This window comes from Adiantum capillus-veneris, chromosome 24 (assembly GCF_014529385.1).
Source record: "Adiantum capillus-veneris isolate H3 chromosome 24, ASM1452938v2, whole genome shotgun sequence".
Classification (NCBI taxonomy): domain Eukaryota; kingdom Viridiplantae; phylum Streptophyta; class Polypodiopsida; order Polypodiales; family Pteridaceae; genus Adiantum; species Adiantum capillus-veneris.
This window is the reverse complement of record NC_140954.1, coordinates 144872538-144888141: the sequence shown is the minus strand read 5'-3', so window position 1 is coordinate 144888141 and position 15604 is coordinate 144872538. Positions and strand designations below refer to the sequence as shown.

Sequence of the window (15604 nt, the reverse complement as noted above, 5' to 3'; positions counted from 1 at the left end):
GCGAGGTCATGCAAAACTCCCCTACTCGCCCTACTTTGCTCGATTACCTTCGGCACTGCGCTCGCTCTCTACCTACCACTCAATGCGCATCTTGCCTAACGCTCGAGAGAAGCAGACACGCCGATCATGTCCATCGCTCCTGCTCCTGAGCAAGGTGGTTTCCCTCAAAGCTCTCCACGATCCATGGCATGTCATACACGCAACTTGCTTTTTTAAGAAACAACTTTTTTCTTTTGCCTAGAGTATATTTTGGTATCTTCGAAAGATCCTCGCTTTTTTGGAATTTTCTACAAACATGGACACTCGCTTTTTTGGAATTTTCTACAAACATGGACACATACTACTGTCAAGCAACAAGATCAAGTATACCATTGTCACTTCCTGACTTACTTTTAGCACTCTAAGTAGTTCTCAACATGCATAGACATATGGTACTCTACTGCTTTGTGGTGTTTTGTTATGCTGAAGGTGTCAAAGGCACAAGGAAGCCAACGTCCTTACCTGGTTGTCATTGGGAAACTTGCGCATATCATCAAATCAGCATGTACAGTCTATTGAAAAAGCCAACTTTAGCTTTCGGGTACTTCGCACAATGCTTAGACAAGGTGTGGTTTAGGCTAAGTCTTCCAACAGAGTTAGACATAGTGGTTTAGTAACTTCTCATGATGTCCCAATAAAATGCAAGGATATGTAGACTCTTAGTAGGGCCAAAAAAGAGAGGACTTTCAATTTGAAATTCTCAAAGTTTAGCCATAAAATACAAGCACTTCTTCACTTCTTAAAAGGATTAGCATGTGACCTACTATTAAATGCCCCTCCTTGTAGAAATAGGAAAACAATGTCAACTTAATGTGGGTGCCCATCATAGTTTGCTATGGGACACTAAACGAAAACTTTTATGCAATGGTCCACAACTGTTCCCGAGAGTTCCAAAAGCTTTAGTGAGGCCTTACGTAGGCCAAATAAGGCTTAAACAAGCAAGTACTTTGGAGAAAGAGTAGAAGTAGTAATAGCAGCAGCAGCTTTGCAGCTTCTTTCTTTTCTTCAGCCTCCTGAACGGCTCCCCGTGTCTGCATCCCAACGACAACGACAACGACAACGACGAGATGGCCATTGCTGGCCTGCTCCTCATGCATTGTGAACAACCATGACCACCTCTCTGTAAGGTAGATGTGATAGTGTTCTTTGTACGTTACAATTTTGCTCACTCATGTTGCATGATTTTTTCCTCCATATGTCATTTGATAGATACAGAGCTCATGGGCAAGTGGAAGTCATATCACCCATAAACGACCTATAGACACATGGCCACCACATGAGTTGTCAAGATGACACACTGTCCTCACTATACATGTGATAAAAGAGCTTGCCAAAATCCAATACAGAAAGACTATGCGCATCGATCGAGTGATCCTCTACTTGGGCTTTGGGCATTGGTAACATTTGGCGAACAAGCCAAAGGTGTTGATTTGTCGTATGAAGTTTGTCATGCTGGCCCAGCCTCCCAATCCAACCCCCACTACTAATGTCCACACCACCACAAAAATGTTGCACACGTAAATTGCGGTCCAGCTCCGGAGATACGTTGGTCCCTTTTCCACTGCATTCTGCAAGAGCCATATACACAAGAAGATTTATAAATTTTCTCATGTAGGAAAACCGGGTCTTTTTCCATGTTTTTCATACAATGCATAATATCATGAGCTTGTGCTCGAGAGGCAACGCATACCTAGCTAGGTATGATTGGGGGTAGGGGACCACTGGCCCCCCACCCAGCGGTCCCCTGCCCCCAATCGTACCTAGCTAGGTATGCAGTGCCTCCCTCACAGAAGCTCATGATGTTGAGGTAAGTCACAATGTGGGAATTATTGTGAGAATTTGTCCAAAACTTCTTGTGATAATACAGAGGTAAGGTTGTCTCCATTCCATGCTTTCAAAGTATGCTTAAATGAATGCAAAAAAGATCCATCCAAGAGCAACTATATATATAGCTCAACACATAGCAGTAAAACCCTAACAGAAAAGATGAAGTTGAAAACGAGAACTACGTGACAACACATGAGATTCACTATACTCATTTCAGAGTGTTGTTTGGTGACAGAGAAGAGAACCCTTCACCTCTCTTGCAAATGCAGTCCTGTAGGTTAGCATGTGGGCTGCTGCTGGAATTATATACACGGTGAATGTAACCAGTAGAGAGCCTACTGCTGAGTTGATTGGCCCGAAAAAGGGGAAGATGATAGCTAGGAACCAAATGGGTATCACTACCGGTATCCTGATCAAGGCTCTCACTAAAATGTTGGCTGTTGTGTGCACCCCAAGTACTTTCTCCCACACAAAATAGAGAGGTGTACAAGCGAAACCGAAAGTTATGAACTGCAAAGTTACAAGAATATCATCAGGCTCTAAAAAATGCAGGAGTCAAAAAATCAAATCAAACGGATTTATTTTCGAAGTGCATATTGGCCCCGTTACCTGCCATTATGTGATCCATACCCAAAACTTCGTCTTGAGATTAGTTGATTGAAAACAAAAGAATCACTTACTTGGTGAATCAACATCAAGGCGACGGCCAAATCGCGAGCTGGAGATCTAGGCAGTAGTGAGAATGCATTTGAATGATCCAGCAGCTGATCTCCAAAAGCCCAGTAGACAGCAATGGCAGACGGCAATGTGAGTGTCCACACATAAATAGTAGCATAGAGATAGATGACCTTGAACTTGCTTGGCTTCCACATGGCATGCATGATTTCCCTGGAGCATCAAAAGCTTATGATTACATTATGGGCTCTTTGGAGCACAACTCCTCTCGCATTTGAGCAAGCGACGACTCACAAACACACACGAATTGTCAAGCTTACACTGTCACAGCATGGCCACCAAATGTGTAAAGGATGTTGGTGGCACCAGTGAAATAAAGAACCAGTTTGTTGGCACCGGTATGCTTCACGTCGGGCACCTGGAAAATGGAAATTGAGGATTAAAGTAGACAATTAAGGATGGCAAACATCCACCTACTTAATGACACAATTAACAACACAAATCAAGACAAACGCAAAAGCAATAGACAAGAGATTAATGCATAAAAATGAAAGAGGTCTGATTGATATTGGGCCAGGAAGGTGTATCTACTACGTGGTTACGATTGACCTACGTGCACACTTATGAGGATGCTTATATGGATGCCCATGTGCAACTTATGGATGTTCACACTGCTCTTTATAACATGGAGTCATCACAAGTATGCAAGAATTTGGCATGGTAAGCTGAACTTGGGATATGGTTAACTTGGAAAGACTCAGAGGGAATCATATGTGTATAGTTGAAATGCATACCTGCCCATTTGCTACAGCCGCAATTGTGAGATACCATGCTGTGTATGTTGTCATGCCTAACCCCAAGAAAGACCACACTCGGTAGTTGTGGAACGATGGAATGAAGATGGTCAGAGAGCAGCATGCCCCGAATATATATGTCCAGGTTCTCTTGTCCAAGTGATCATTGATGTAGTAAATATTACTGCAGTTTCAAGGGCTGAAGCAAATTAGTACACTAGTGCCATGCTAGGAAGACCATTTTTCGCACCCTTGTAAGGAAACATACAAAAACAGACAACCAGGCTTTGAAAAACAGATTTGAGTATTTGAAAAATTTACCTGCCACAAGCTATAAGCTGTATGACTGACCCGAAGAGTAAGAAAGTGCAGTTAAAGGCTAGGCCAATCACTTTCCAGTAGGGTCCAAGCAGTCCATCTAGAACTTCAAACCACTACGGCAGAGAGATAAAGCACATCACGAGCCTGAAAAAGAACTTAAAACCAGTCGCAAATGCACCACCGATGCAAACTTCCATCCCTTGAGGTACTAGACTACATAAGCTCATGATCGAGCAACCCTTATTAGCAATGTAAGCACATGCATACTGTTGAGCTATATATATAGTTGCTCTACATATAGCCCCTTCACATACCTGAATAACATGGTTCTTGAAGTTCACATTCTCCTTTTCCTTGCGGGATCGATACTCGAGATAAAGCCAGGTGATTAGATATGCTGTCCAACTTCCGACTAGACCATAGAAAATTTGGAAGACTATGCCTGATGCCATTCCAAGTTGCGAGAAAGAATAAGGCAAAGTGAGGAGAACTTGAGCCACCTGCAAATTAGACCGTAACTAGGTAAGAAATCAACTAGAGACCAGAATTGGACAACCTTAACAGCGAGAAGGGTAAACTGAACTGAGGTTTCTGCATCTTCGAAGCAGAAAATAATCAATTAGTACATCAACTAAATCACCACATCAGAGCATACACTCATGGATCAAATGTGGAGACCAGCCCTTAAGAGTGAACGAGAGTCTGAGCCTACTGATGATCTTGCCAACAGACCGCAACAATGTTGGAACCAGTGATAGAATGTGGAGGGAGGGGGATTGCCACCATGGGTCACTCTCTACATTACACAAGCAAGTCATCTCCTTGCCACCAATGGACTCCATCTTACACTCCACAGACGTGCCTACGACGGGTATAATAGTCTTCCTAGTTGACTGACTGACATGGGTAGGGAATTCTGAGTGACCAGTTTATGAAATTGTCCTGCATAATTCATAAAGAAACTGTGCCCTTTCGAACTGTTGATTTCTCTCTCTCTTAATTAGTGCTTGTGCAGCCACACACACACACACACACACACACACACACACACACACACACACACACACACACACACACACACACACACACACGTGCGCGCGCGCATGCAATGAGTCTGCCCCTTGGGCCTTACTCCATGTGGTCGACATAAGACTTTGTCTGTTATGCATAGAAGCTGTACATTTCAGGGACAAGGAGTTGCATCGTCATGTGAAGGACACTTATTCAGCTGGCAATAAAGACATGCAGAGGCTTTCGCTCTTTACTAAACCCAACAAAGGCACATGCACACATGCCACTAATTCAGAGAAAAGAATCACTGACAAAGTATCACTTGGGTGCTAAAAAAGCAGTCGGAAGCACGCATTGCAATCAGAAGCGCCGGCCATGGTGGCTTCTAAGCTGTTCAAGATGGATCACTTGGCTTCCTTCTATGGGGACTGGCCACATTAGCCGGGTTCACACTACATCCTCTTGGACACCATACACCCATCCAAGAGGATGTAGAGTGATTCATTGGTGGCTCAGACATGGCAATGGTAATTCACTGTGGAGCTCAATGAGTGATTCTACACCATGTCCCATGCATTGGTGGCTCAGACATGGCAATGGTAATTCACTGTGGAGCTCAATGAGTGATTCTACACGAGAGAGAGAGAGAGAGAGAGAGAGAGAGAGAGAGAGAGAGAGAGCAGAAGATAACATTTATTGCGAGAGGTAGTGTAATGTGAGTACCTGGTTAGAAGCACAGCTGAACCAAGCATCATACACAGAGCCACCATGCCAAAAGAGCCTCTTCACTTGGCCCCTGAGAGAGGTGTCGTTCAGCCCGTCTTGCTCTCTGCGGTCCATTTCCATCTCCGTGTAATTCACTTTCGATATGGCTTCATCCTCCTGTGCCGCCGCAGCCGTGCTGGAAGCTCCCATTGCACTTCTGATATTCCCCCACTTGCAGGGTTGTGGTATAAAAGCTAATTAGCACTCCTGGTTATTGAACTAGTACTCGTCTGTGGAGGACTTGAATGGACAACGAGAGAGAGAGAGAGAGAGAGAGAGAGAGAGAGAGAGAGAGAACCCAAATTCCACTCACTGCAGGAATATCAAGCAACAAGATAATGCGGGAAGCTTCGGCTGCCTGCGGGCATGATAGCCATCACTTTAAACACACACTCTCTCTCACAGTGCACAGTGGAGGGAGAGAGAGAGACAGAGAGAAAGAGCTTCCTAGGCTCTGGCTCAAAAGAAGTTGGACGAGCTGGGGCCTACATGGCTACAGGAGCTGCTCTCTCTAATGTTAGCTTTCCCAATCATGCAACGAAAGGAAGCTGCTTGCTTGCTAGCGTGATATTGATAGACATGAGAGTGAGAGAGACTAGAGAGTGAGTGAGTGAGTGAGTGAGGACACTGTGAGTGACTCTCACGCTGTGTGTGTGTGAGAGAGAGAAGGGGGGGAGTGCGACAGTGTGAGCGTCTTTGGGATATCTTAAAATCTAAAACCACCACCTTGCTCATGATTAGATTTTGGATTTGCTGGAATGCAACTTGTCAACCACCACCATTCTTCTTTCCACATTCCCATCTCTTCGTAAACATTGTAATTTGTCTGGGGGTGTGAGAGAGATCAAGGGCCCGGGGTCCTCTTTAAAGGGGACGAAGGGCCCAAAGTGAGGGAGGGTGCGTGGTTTTGATTTTCACCATTCAATCGTCACGGTGACTAAGGGTGATTTATGGGCGAAAACCACGCTGCAAATTTATTCCAAATTCTTTAGGGACAAAAACAACGATCATACAATAGAGATCAAAGCTGATCCTTGTCCTCAAATTTGGGCTTTAGATCTCTTTTGAGCTTCAATTTTGTGCCACACAGTGATGAGGGGTAGGGTGGAGTTTAAACTTGGGAGGAAAGAGAGAGATAAATAGATATATAGATTGAATTATCATCCACGAAGGTTACATATGACCTACGAGATCAAAAGGAAAAACATTACAAGGGTTCCTTTTAAGTGAAGGAGTGAGATACATATCCGTTAAGAACTAAGGGTCCATCAAGAGAGTCCATCCAAAATCAAGTTCCCTTGAGGAGGCGGGATTGGCTTAGTAGCTTATCCACCCCTCTTTTTATTTGAGGGTGATGATGCACTGCTTCGAACTATACGCATACCCCCCCCATATAATTCGAATTTGTTTTCTCATTCTTGTTACTTGTGTGAGAGAGCTTCTACTAGCAGCAACACTAGAGATAGCATAGTAGTAATCTACTTGCTGACATCAGTAACACTTAGGTAACTACTTTGTTCTCACACCATGGTTTTTTTAATCTAACGTTACATATGTTTTGGTGCTAGCCTTGCTGAGCAGAGGCATGCCTTGCCCCCCTTTAAGGTTGGTTTGTAGGTGCGTTGAGTACTTACTACTTGTGTTAGACCCATGGTCACACTGCAATAATGCTAGGGAGTCATTGCACAACATAGTGCTTTGCAACACAAGAACAATTCGCATTCATTATACATCTTTTATCTCAAACTACGATAAAAGAATAGAGTTGAAGTTTGTCTTCTCTCTATATTTAATATTGTAGCTTGATAGATAAAAGAATAGAGTTGAAGTTTGTCTTCTCTCTATATTTAATATTGTAGCTTGATAGTGCAGATGTTATTCATTTAGTATTTTAGACGAGTGTTGAGTTGAAAATTTTCTTCTCTTCATCTCCAATCGTTGTGCGAGTTATTAGATGCATCGTATGTGTTCAGTTCTGAGCTTGTCGTAGCTGTCGTGTTTGACTTGCTTCCCAATGCTAGAGTTGTATTTTCAAAATTAATTAACTGTTACTTTTTGTTGAAGACACATTCTCACACTAGAACAGTGGCTTGATCGATAGACAATCTATCAACACTTCCATTGCAACATTTAGATTTGTGTTAGAGATAGATGTCTCATATGGTTGGATTGCACACATAGTATTTTCATTCTCATTCTCTCTCTCTCTCTCTCTCTCTCTCTCTCTCTCTCTCTCTCTCTCTCTCTCTTTTCTATGTTTATATATCTTTCGAAAACAAATAACTTGACCATATATACTACATGCTCTCCACTATAAAAATCTCTAATTGTTTATTGCGGCCTTTTATCGCGTTTTGTAGAGAGAAGATCCAAAATCAACGATAGAGGGAAGAGAGAGGAGGGGGGGGGTTCATTTCAAATATTACGGTGTTTATTTTTGCGTTATTACCATGATAGTTACCTATATTATTTCCACGAGTATCACCGCATCTATTCTTGAAGCGCAGTTTAGCGCCTAAACAATCAAATTTTGGCTTAAACATTCCCTCCCCCTCAAATTTTGGTGTTTCCTGCTCCCTTAATAAAAAATTAAAGAACATTAGATGAAATTTTTAAATTAAAAAAAAGATATGAAAACCTGGAACAATAGTTAGCTATGTGTGATTACACTTGGTTACAACTAAATTAATCACTATCACTTGATTAACATAATGTAGCATGCTTCATAAAATTAGAGAAAATAAGAGGAGGGAGAGAGAGATGAATGAATGACACAACAAAAAAAATTCATAACTTAGAGTATACAAAATGTTTATGAATCATCTTCCAAAGATCCCTACAAGAAGCAAGAGGTGTTTTGCCACGTGAATCAAGAGGATCTTTGGAAGATGATTCACAACTTAGAGTATACAAAAATTTTATAACTTAGAGTATACAAAATGTTGATGAATCATCTTGGTTCATGTGGCAAAAACACCTCTTGGTCTCCACTTCATTAGTGGCAAAAATGGTACTCCCTCGGGGTGTTACGGGAATTACGAACCAAAGTTTTGTTTGGTGGATTGCTAAGATATAGATGACCTATGGAAGAGAAACTCAAAGTGAGTAACATTGGTATAATTAATGTTACAAGCAAATAAGAATAAAAAACGTAGTCACACACCTTCTCACAATTGCATGACAAAACTAAATTGTCATACCTCCTTGAGTGATGCACACTAGAGTCCACCATGTAGAAGCCATTCTCATGTCGTTTAGACACATTTGCAAACCGCTTGCACTCAAAGATGAAGGTATGAAAGGTTCTAAAATTAACCTTTAGTATTCTTTCAATAGTTCCACAACATTTGGCTTCATCACCATCTGTGTCAAAGTTGTCCATGATGCCACCGTCCATGGTGGCTCTATGCTCATCAATGTGGCGCGTATGACAATGACGACCCTTTGATCGCATAGAGTTAAAGGCAAGGCACTACAAAATAGGAAAATATCTTTTATCAATTACAAACATAAAATCAAGAAAAAACTATACAATATGGTTTAGGTATATGAGTACTCTACCTTTGGTATGCAGCCTCATGCATACTCCCATTCTTTGTTGGTGATGTCTTCTCCGCGCACTTTTGCTTCTGTCATTCTCTCATGAATCCACTCCATACTAATGAGATCTGAGAAATATGCAAGGTGTCTAGGCACTAGGGTTTCCCTCCTTCCTCCATGTTTGTTTCCATGCTTCTCTCTCTTGCAAACGCCTTGTCTTTACCATTGTCCACAAGTCCACCCACTTGTGAAGTCATCCTTGCATCCTCCTCGTCTGACCACATAGTAGGCATTGTAGAATCAACTTGTGCCAAATACTCTGAGATGTAAATAAATGCCTCTTGCACGATCCACCCTTCAGTCATACATGCCTTTGGTTGAGACCGTAGTCACACAAAATCTTTAAGAGTCTTTAAAAACCTCTTTAAAAAGAACATCCATCGTGCGTGCACTACTCCACATATAGCGATCTCCTCAACCACGTGAACCAAGAGGTGGATTTGACTAAGAAGGACCAATTGAGGAAATGCATCCTCAACGGCATACACAGTTTCTGCTGCAAGTGCTTGAGCAGCAGGGATAGCATCTATTTTGATCTCCTTGGAGCTCACAAATCTGCAAGAAAACACACTAGAATACACTAAGTGCTAGTCGAGGTTATTGTGTACATAAAAAAGTGCAGTTGAGTGGAGTCTTGTGGTGTACCTTACTAGCTCTCCAAGTTTAAAGATAGCATCCCTGACTTTCTTGTCCCGGCATATACACATACTCACTGACAGAATGGACTACAAATTAAATTAGAGGAAGGAAAAGTGAGAGAAAGTCATACACACAAATCATATGTGTCCTAAAAAACAAACAATAGAGAGAATAGAGAAAGGGACATTACCTGAAGCATCTTGTGCCAATCATGGGACTTCGATCCATACAATTGAACGCTTTTACATTTCTTCGCTTTTGTGAAAGCTCCCTTTAGCGACCTCATGCATCCTGTTGGTGTCTGAATAGGCGCACTAGTACCCTTCACTTTGTCCAATTCTTCTTTGGTTAGCATCCATGATGCTTTAGAAAGCACAATATTTCATTGGGGGCACAGTGTGGAGTAGTAGAGGTGGGAAGATGTTTCAAGATCCTCAAATCCTCCCTCGTCCCCAATGAGTCTTTCTTGCCAATAATGTGGTCCCACAGGGTGTGGGCTACATTCTTGAATATGTACATGGGATCCAAGAAGTGTTGTATTTTCAAGTCCTTCCAATATGAAAGCCTTAAAAATATGAAATTCCTTGACATACCTTTTGGTGGAGTACTAGCCAGATTGTTGTTGTAGTGCTCTTCCCGAATGGTTACCCAATTTTCCATCGTGAGCTTTAGAGGCATCTTTCCATTTGTTGGAGCCTTGTGCTTGCTACGACCTTGGGATAAGAAATGATGGTTGTTTGGATAGATTACCTTGCAAAAGGCATCCAGCCTCTCTGTCACCAATGATGGCTACTCGATGGCTAGGACATGCATTGTGGTCCGATGTGGGAGAGAAATAGAGAGAGAAGGAAAAGGGAGATACAAAAATCTCTCCAAGCCCAGGATAGTCATGCATAGTCCACATAAGGATTTCTCTCACAATGGTTTCTCTCTCCCCCTTTGCAAGTGAGACATCTACAACAGGGATGCCTCTCCATAACTTCTTTAACTCCTCGATGAGGGGCTCGAGTTAGACATCAATATTCGACACTTTGTACTTCCCGAGCACAAGCAAGGAAAGAAGTATATTTCCATTCTTGGTTGTCTCCCATGGTGGAATATTATAGTTGATGATCACCACATGCCAAGTGCTCCATGAAGTAGATTTAGTGCCAAAGGGGTTGACACCATCACTTGCTAACCCAAGCCTAAAGTGTCGATGCTCCAACCCAAACTCTGTTTCGAGGTGCCTCCATGCAGGTGAATTGGCAAGGACACACATCATTCCATCATTTGAGTGGTGGTTGGCACGCCACATGAGAAACTCCACAATATAGCTGCTTTTAAACATGTGTTGAATGCAAGGGATCAATGAAAAATGTCTCAATACCTTGTGGGCATTAAGTATGGAGCCCGATTTACCCCTTGTGATTTTTTGTGTTATGTAAGGCCCTTGTTATGAGGAGAAGCCATAATGCATGAAGAAAAATCACTCGTCGAAAACCAAAATTTTCACATGAATATTTCTTTTCACCGGAATATTATGGCCGGACGACAATCGTAAAGTGGTCAAAAAACGGCCAGTCGTTTGGCCGATGGACGGTAGTCAATGGCCGGTGGCCGATTTCAAAGACGGACTTGTCTTCTCAAGGGTGGCCACACATGGGCGGATTGGAGGGTCCGATTTGGACTTGTCTACACAAGGGCGGCTACACATGGCTGCCTCTCATGAGAGAGGGCAACCCTTTTGGCCTATAAAAGGAGGCCTCTTCTACACACAAAAATAGATTGTGAAGCATTGTGGTGCATTGTGAAGTTGATGTGAGGTGGTGAGAGTGAAGCAAGGTAGGATCTCCAAAAGGGTATAATCTCTTTGTAATCTACTTCTTGTTTTGAAGTACTAAAGCCATTGAGTGGCTGCTTTCCCGTGGACGTAGCCCACATTGGGTGAACCACGTATATCGTGTGTGCTCTCTCTCTCTCTACTCTATAATCTCTCGTGTTTGAAAATTATCTCTCTCCATTAAGTAAACTACTCATTCATCTACTTAGCCACGTCCTATTTCCTAACAGCGGGGTAGGTGCACCCTGCTCACTCTGGTCCTGTAGCATGCTTCCCCACACACGGGACATGAGGTAGCATGTGCATGCTCATTGCGGTATAGAATGTAATCGTTGACACATGCGTGGATGTGCTCATACTCCATGTCAATTCCAGTGACATAAGATCTAGATCATCGACCATCCGGAGGCATGTGGTGATCTTTTGGCAACATTTTTGTCCAACAAACAAGTGTACTAATACAATTGCGAGGAGGCACCATGAAGTGAGAGAGATATATAAAAAGCCATATAAAGAAATTACCCAAGGAGGGCATTGACACTTGCATTGCTCCAACCAAATTTTTCTTTCAAGTTGAGGACTTCCAACAAGCTCGGAGCATTGAGTACTGTGGACCATCGTAAAGAGGTGTTTGGGCACTCGTTAGCAACCTATCCTCCATTGTCACTGCTCGTTGAGTGCATGGCTGACAATCCTCCTTGCACACATCACGTTCATGAAGCAGTAACTCGTCACACATGTCGAACATGTTCTCATCCTCTATCTCAAAGTGCGATTGAGACGCCAGAGGAGGAGCTGTTGAAGTATAGCTAGTGGGAGGGTCACCATGCACCATGCCTAATTTGTCCAATAGCTCTTGTCTCTGTTGTTTGGCCTTGCGTACAGACGCACCACCACCGAACACAGACCAATGGGACACCTCCTCAAGCGAGGGGTGAGTGGCGCTCTCATCTCTCCGAGCACTGTCGTGCAGCTCCGCTGCCATGCTAAGAAATATACCAGGAAAATGCATGTCGAGAGTATTTGAAGCTTACCTGATTAATGGTCAGTGTTCAATGCTTGCTAACAAGCTAGTGTATAATTAATGTATGCCAGATGTGGCTTAAAAGGGCCAATAGATGTCTTAATGATGCTAAAAAGGAGTATTCTTGAAGTGATCACAGATGGGAGATTATGATCTACAAATGTAGTTCTTGAAGTGCTCTACCGACCTGTCTTTACAGCTCGTCGATTGGAGCTACGGTGAAAAAGTTATGGCAGTTTAAAGTTTGAGTCAATTGCGAACCCGTACCGAATTGGGCAACTGTAGCTGAGGGGAAAAAAATGAAGTGAATGCATGGGCCTGAAGTGCTCACTTTGTGAAGTGCGTCAGTCCTTTCATATCAGTGATCGGAATTTCGGTTGCCAAGATATTGACATATTAAATTTCATGCAGGGCCATTTTCATATGAGTCGAGTCGGCTCGGTCGGTGTGCCATCTGGGAATTTTTAACTTCGACCAAGTTTTGGAACGTCATGCAGCAATTCTTTGGTTGATATGTTGTGCCTAACACTTGGGCATTGCCTACTGATAGCAGGAAATGCCCAAGTGTGGTGCCCAAGGGCCCAAGCAATCTTGGACACCCACCCATGATATTAAGGGTGTCGCCGCCCAAGGGCGCCCAAAGCATAACCCTTAGGGCCACCCTATTTTTAAAGGGTGTGTGAAGCCAATAGAAAAATCATGGAAAGTAAGGGCTGACAGCGAGGCGAGCTGCACAGGTTGCACAGGGAGGAGAAAACACGTCGCAGCCAGCACGGGGCTCAGAAGCGGACGAGCATGAAACGAGAATTTCTTAGGATGGCGTGGCGACCCCATTTGGCATCATTTTTGATGGATTCTTTTCAGCTCGCGAGACGGACTTGCCATGTCATAGCATCCAATTCCATGCCACATCACTGATGGCATCATCGTTGCAAGATTTTTTAAGTGAGATGGGGTAAGCAAGAAAAAGGGTAGAATAGGGTATTCGAGAGAGCAAGAAGGGAAGCTCGCTTGAAGGAGGTTCTTTCTCTAGCTCTCGAAGCTCAAGGACTCTCTCTCTTGCTCTCGAGCATAAGCAAGGAGAAGATGGTTACGAAAGAGAGGAGAACGTGAGGAAGCGGGAGATCAAGGAAAGGAGCTCTTAGGAAAGAGTAGGAAGCTTGATGGAGAATCTCTCTCTCTCTCGCTCTTGTTTGGGAAGCTCAACATATCTCTCTCTCTCCCTCCCCCTCTCTCGGTCGTAATCAAGAGAGGAGCATGCAAAGGGAAACGAGGAGCAATCGAGGAGGAGCATGAGAAGGGTCGATGGAGAAAACGAGGAGGATCATGAGCAGGGTGGATGAAGCAATCGAGGAGGAGCATGCAAAGGTTACAAAGAAGGAAAGCATAATAAGAGGAGGGCTCTCTCTCGCTCTTGTGCTCGAGAAGGAGAGGATCTCGGAGCTGTTGCATGAAGGTGGCATGAGCTCGGAAGAGGAAAGCACAAGGCAGGCCAAGCAAGTGTAGCGGCCAAGCAAGGGTTAAAGCTTTGGATAGCAATTGAAGAGCAGGAGAAAGTTAAAACTTGAGAACGACAATTAAGCCAGTGCAAAGCACACAGAGCAGGAAGCTGTAGAATATTTGACAATAATTGAAGCGTGAAGATTGAGACAGTGAGCTAAATTAAAGTTTGTAGAATCCAAGGGTAGTTGAAGCAGATAAAGCGACATGAGGGAATTTCCATCACCGTCATCAGCTATAGATTGATTAAACATCCTGTTAAGTCCCGGAGCAGATAAAGCAACAGGAGGGAATTTCCATCACCATCATTAGCTATAGATTGATTAAACATCCTGTTAAGTCCCGATGTCATTAACATTCGGTTAATCCTGTAAAACGGGAGCTTAAACTCTTAGTTAGCAGATGATCAAGGGACGGTGTTGTTAACAGCCCCCGCCTTGGCTAAGGATTAAGTTGTACTCAAAGTTTTAACTCAATTTATTGATGATACAATGATTACCAGATCTTTCAGTGTTTGTTGTTCTCGTTCTCTCTCTTTCATACCTCCCACAGCCAGAGGCGCGATGCCTACTCGGCTCACATTTTGAACCCATATCCCTCGACATAGCTTTTTTGAGGATGCCAAAGCCCTTCGTTCTCCACGTGCTCCAAAGCAATGTGCCTCAAGCGAGGGATTGCCCTTTTGCACTTGGTGCAAGGACAAGGGAGTTTTTCCTTGAGACACCGATCACATTGGAGAGGGGGAAAGGGGAACACACCAAGCACACAACACAATGCCTCACTACAGCCCAGGGTATACACAATGCCCCAATCCACTAGAGTTCACCTTCAAAACTCGACACTACCTGCAAGCAAATCACCACCTACACACAACCATACGCACACATGCCTTGCAATGCACCAAACATACCCGATCACTCTGCTCTCCTCACTTAATAGCCTTCCACACACACACCACGTCTCTCTAGCTCCCTTTGCACGACAAAACTCAAGGGGACACACACGCCGACACATGACCGGAAACACACGTACACAAGCAGAGAAGAGAAGGGGGAATGACGCCAAGAGACAGCAATGAATGGCCTTCTTGCATATACAACACCACGTACAACCAACAATCTGCTGGCACAACCCTTGGCAACAAGAAAATGACTCAAAAGCCTTGGCAAAAAAGCCCCAATGGCAAAAAGGCTCAAAAATATCATGTTTACATTCTTTTATAGGGGTGTCTAGGAGACCCAAAAAAGAAAAAAATGAGAGCTCCTTTGCTCGTGCAGTTCTCTTTCAGCTTCATTTAGAATTCTTTTTGCATTGCATACATTTGGCTCACTTCCTTTTTGGCAACTATTGCACGGTGCAGCTCTTTGTCCACCCGACTTGGCCGCCCGCTCTCCTTTGCACTTACCCCTTTGAGAATGCCCTCTAGGCCTTTGAACTCACCCTCTTGCTCTCCACTAGCTGGATATGCCCCTTGAATTGGCCCTTGTAATTTCCCTTTAGGTTGCCTTGGATTTTCCTCGGACTGGCTCTCTCTCACACATCTCCTGTTCACTGCTACTACGGGACCCTTCCCTAACGACATCGCTA

General features: G+C 43.6%; 1 protein-coding gene across 3 annotated transcripts; it reads right to left on the bottom strand.

The window, feature by feature from the left end:
• Nucleotides 1-702: 702 nt before the first annotated feature.
• On the bottom strand, nucleotides 703-5959 carry LOC147427299 (auxin transporter-like protein 4). Of its 3 annotated transcripts, none has more exons than XM_086497859.1 (8): nucleotides 5391-5953; nucleotides 3971-4156; nucleotides 3657-3769; nucleotides 3336-3519; nucleotides 2862-2959; nucleotides 2547-2754; nucleotides 2119-2376; nucleotides 703-1607 (listed from the first exon to the last, which is right to left on the bottom strand). In XM_086497859.1, the coding sequence occupies exons 1-8, from the start codon at nucleotides 5580-5582 to the stop codon at nucleotides 1416-1418; spliced, it is 1431 nt and encodes a 476-aa protein (XP_086353985.1). In that variant the 5' UTR covers nucleotides 5583-5953; the 3' UTR covers nucleotides 703-1415. The 3 variants fall into 3 exon arrangements, with proteins under 3 accessions (XP_086353985.1, XP_086353986.1, XP_086353987.1); XM_086497860.1 differs by lacking the exon at nucleotides 5391-5953 and adding an exon at nucleotides 4240-4646; XM_086497861.1 differs by lacking the exon at nucleotides 2119-2376 and having other exon boundaries at nucleotides 5391-5959.
• Between the last annotated feature and the right edge of the window lie 9645 nt (nucleotides 5960-15604).

Coding starts and splice junctions, on each gene's coding strand:
- LOC147427299 (XM_086497859.1), bottom strand. CDS start 5,582: ATGGGAGCTTCCAGCACGGCTGCGGCGGCACAGGAGGATGAAGCCATA. Junction 3,770..3,970: donor TCAAGAACCATGTTATTCAG/GTATGTGAAGGG, acceptor TCTCTGCCGTAG/TGGTTTGAAGTTCTAGATGG. Junction 1,608..2,118: donor GGACTGCATTTGCAAGAGAG/GTGAAGGGTTCT, acceptor TGGCTCTTGCAG/AATGCAGTGGAAAAGGGACC.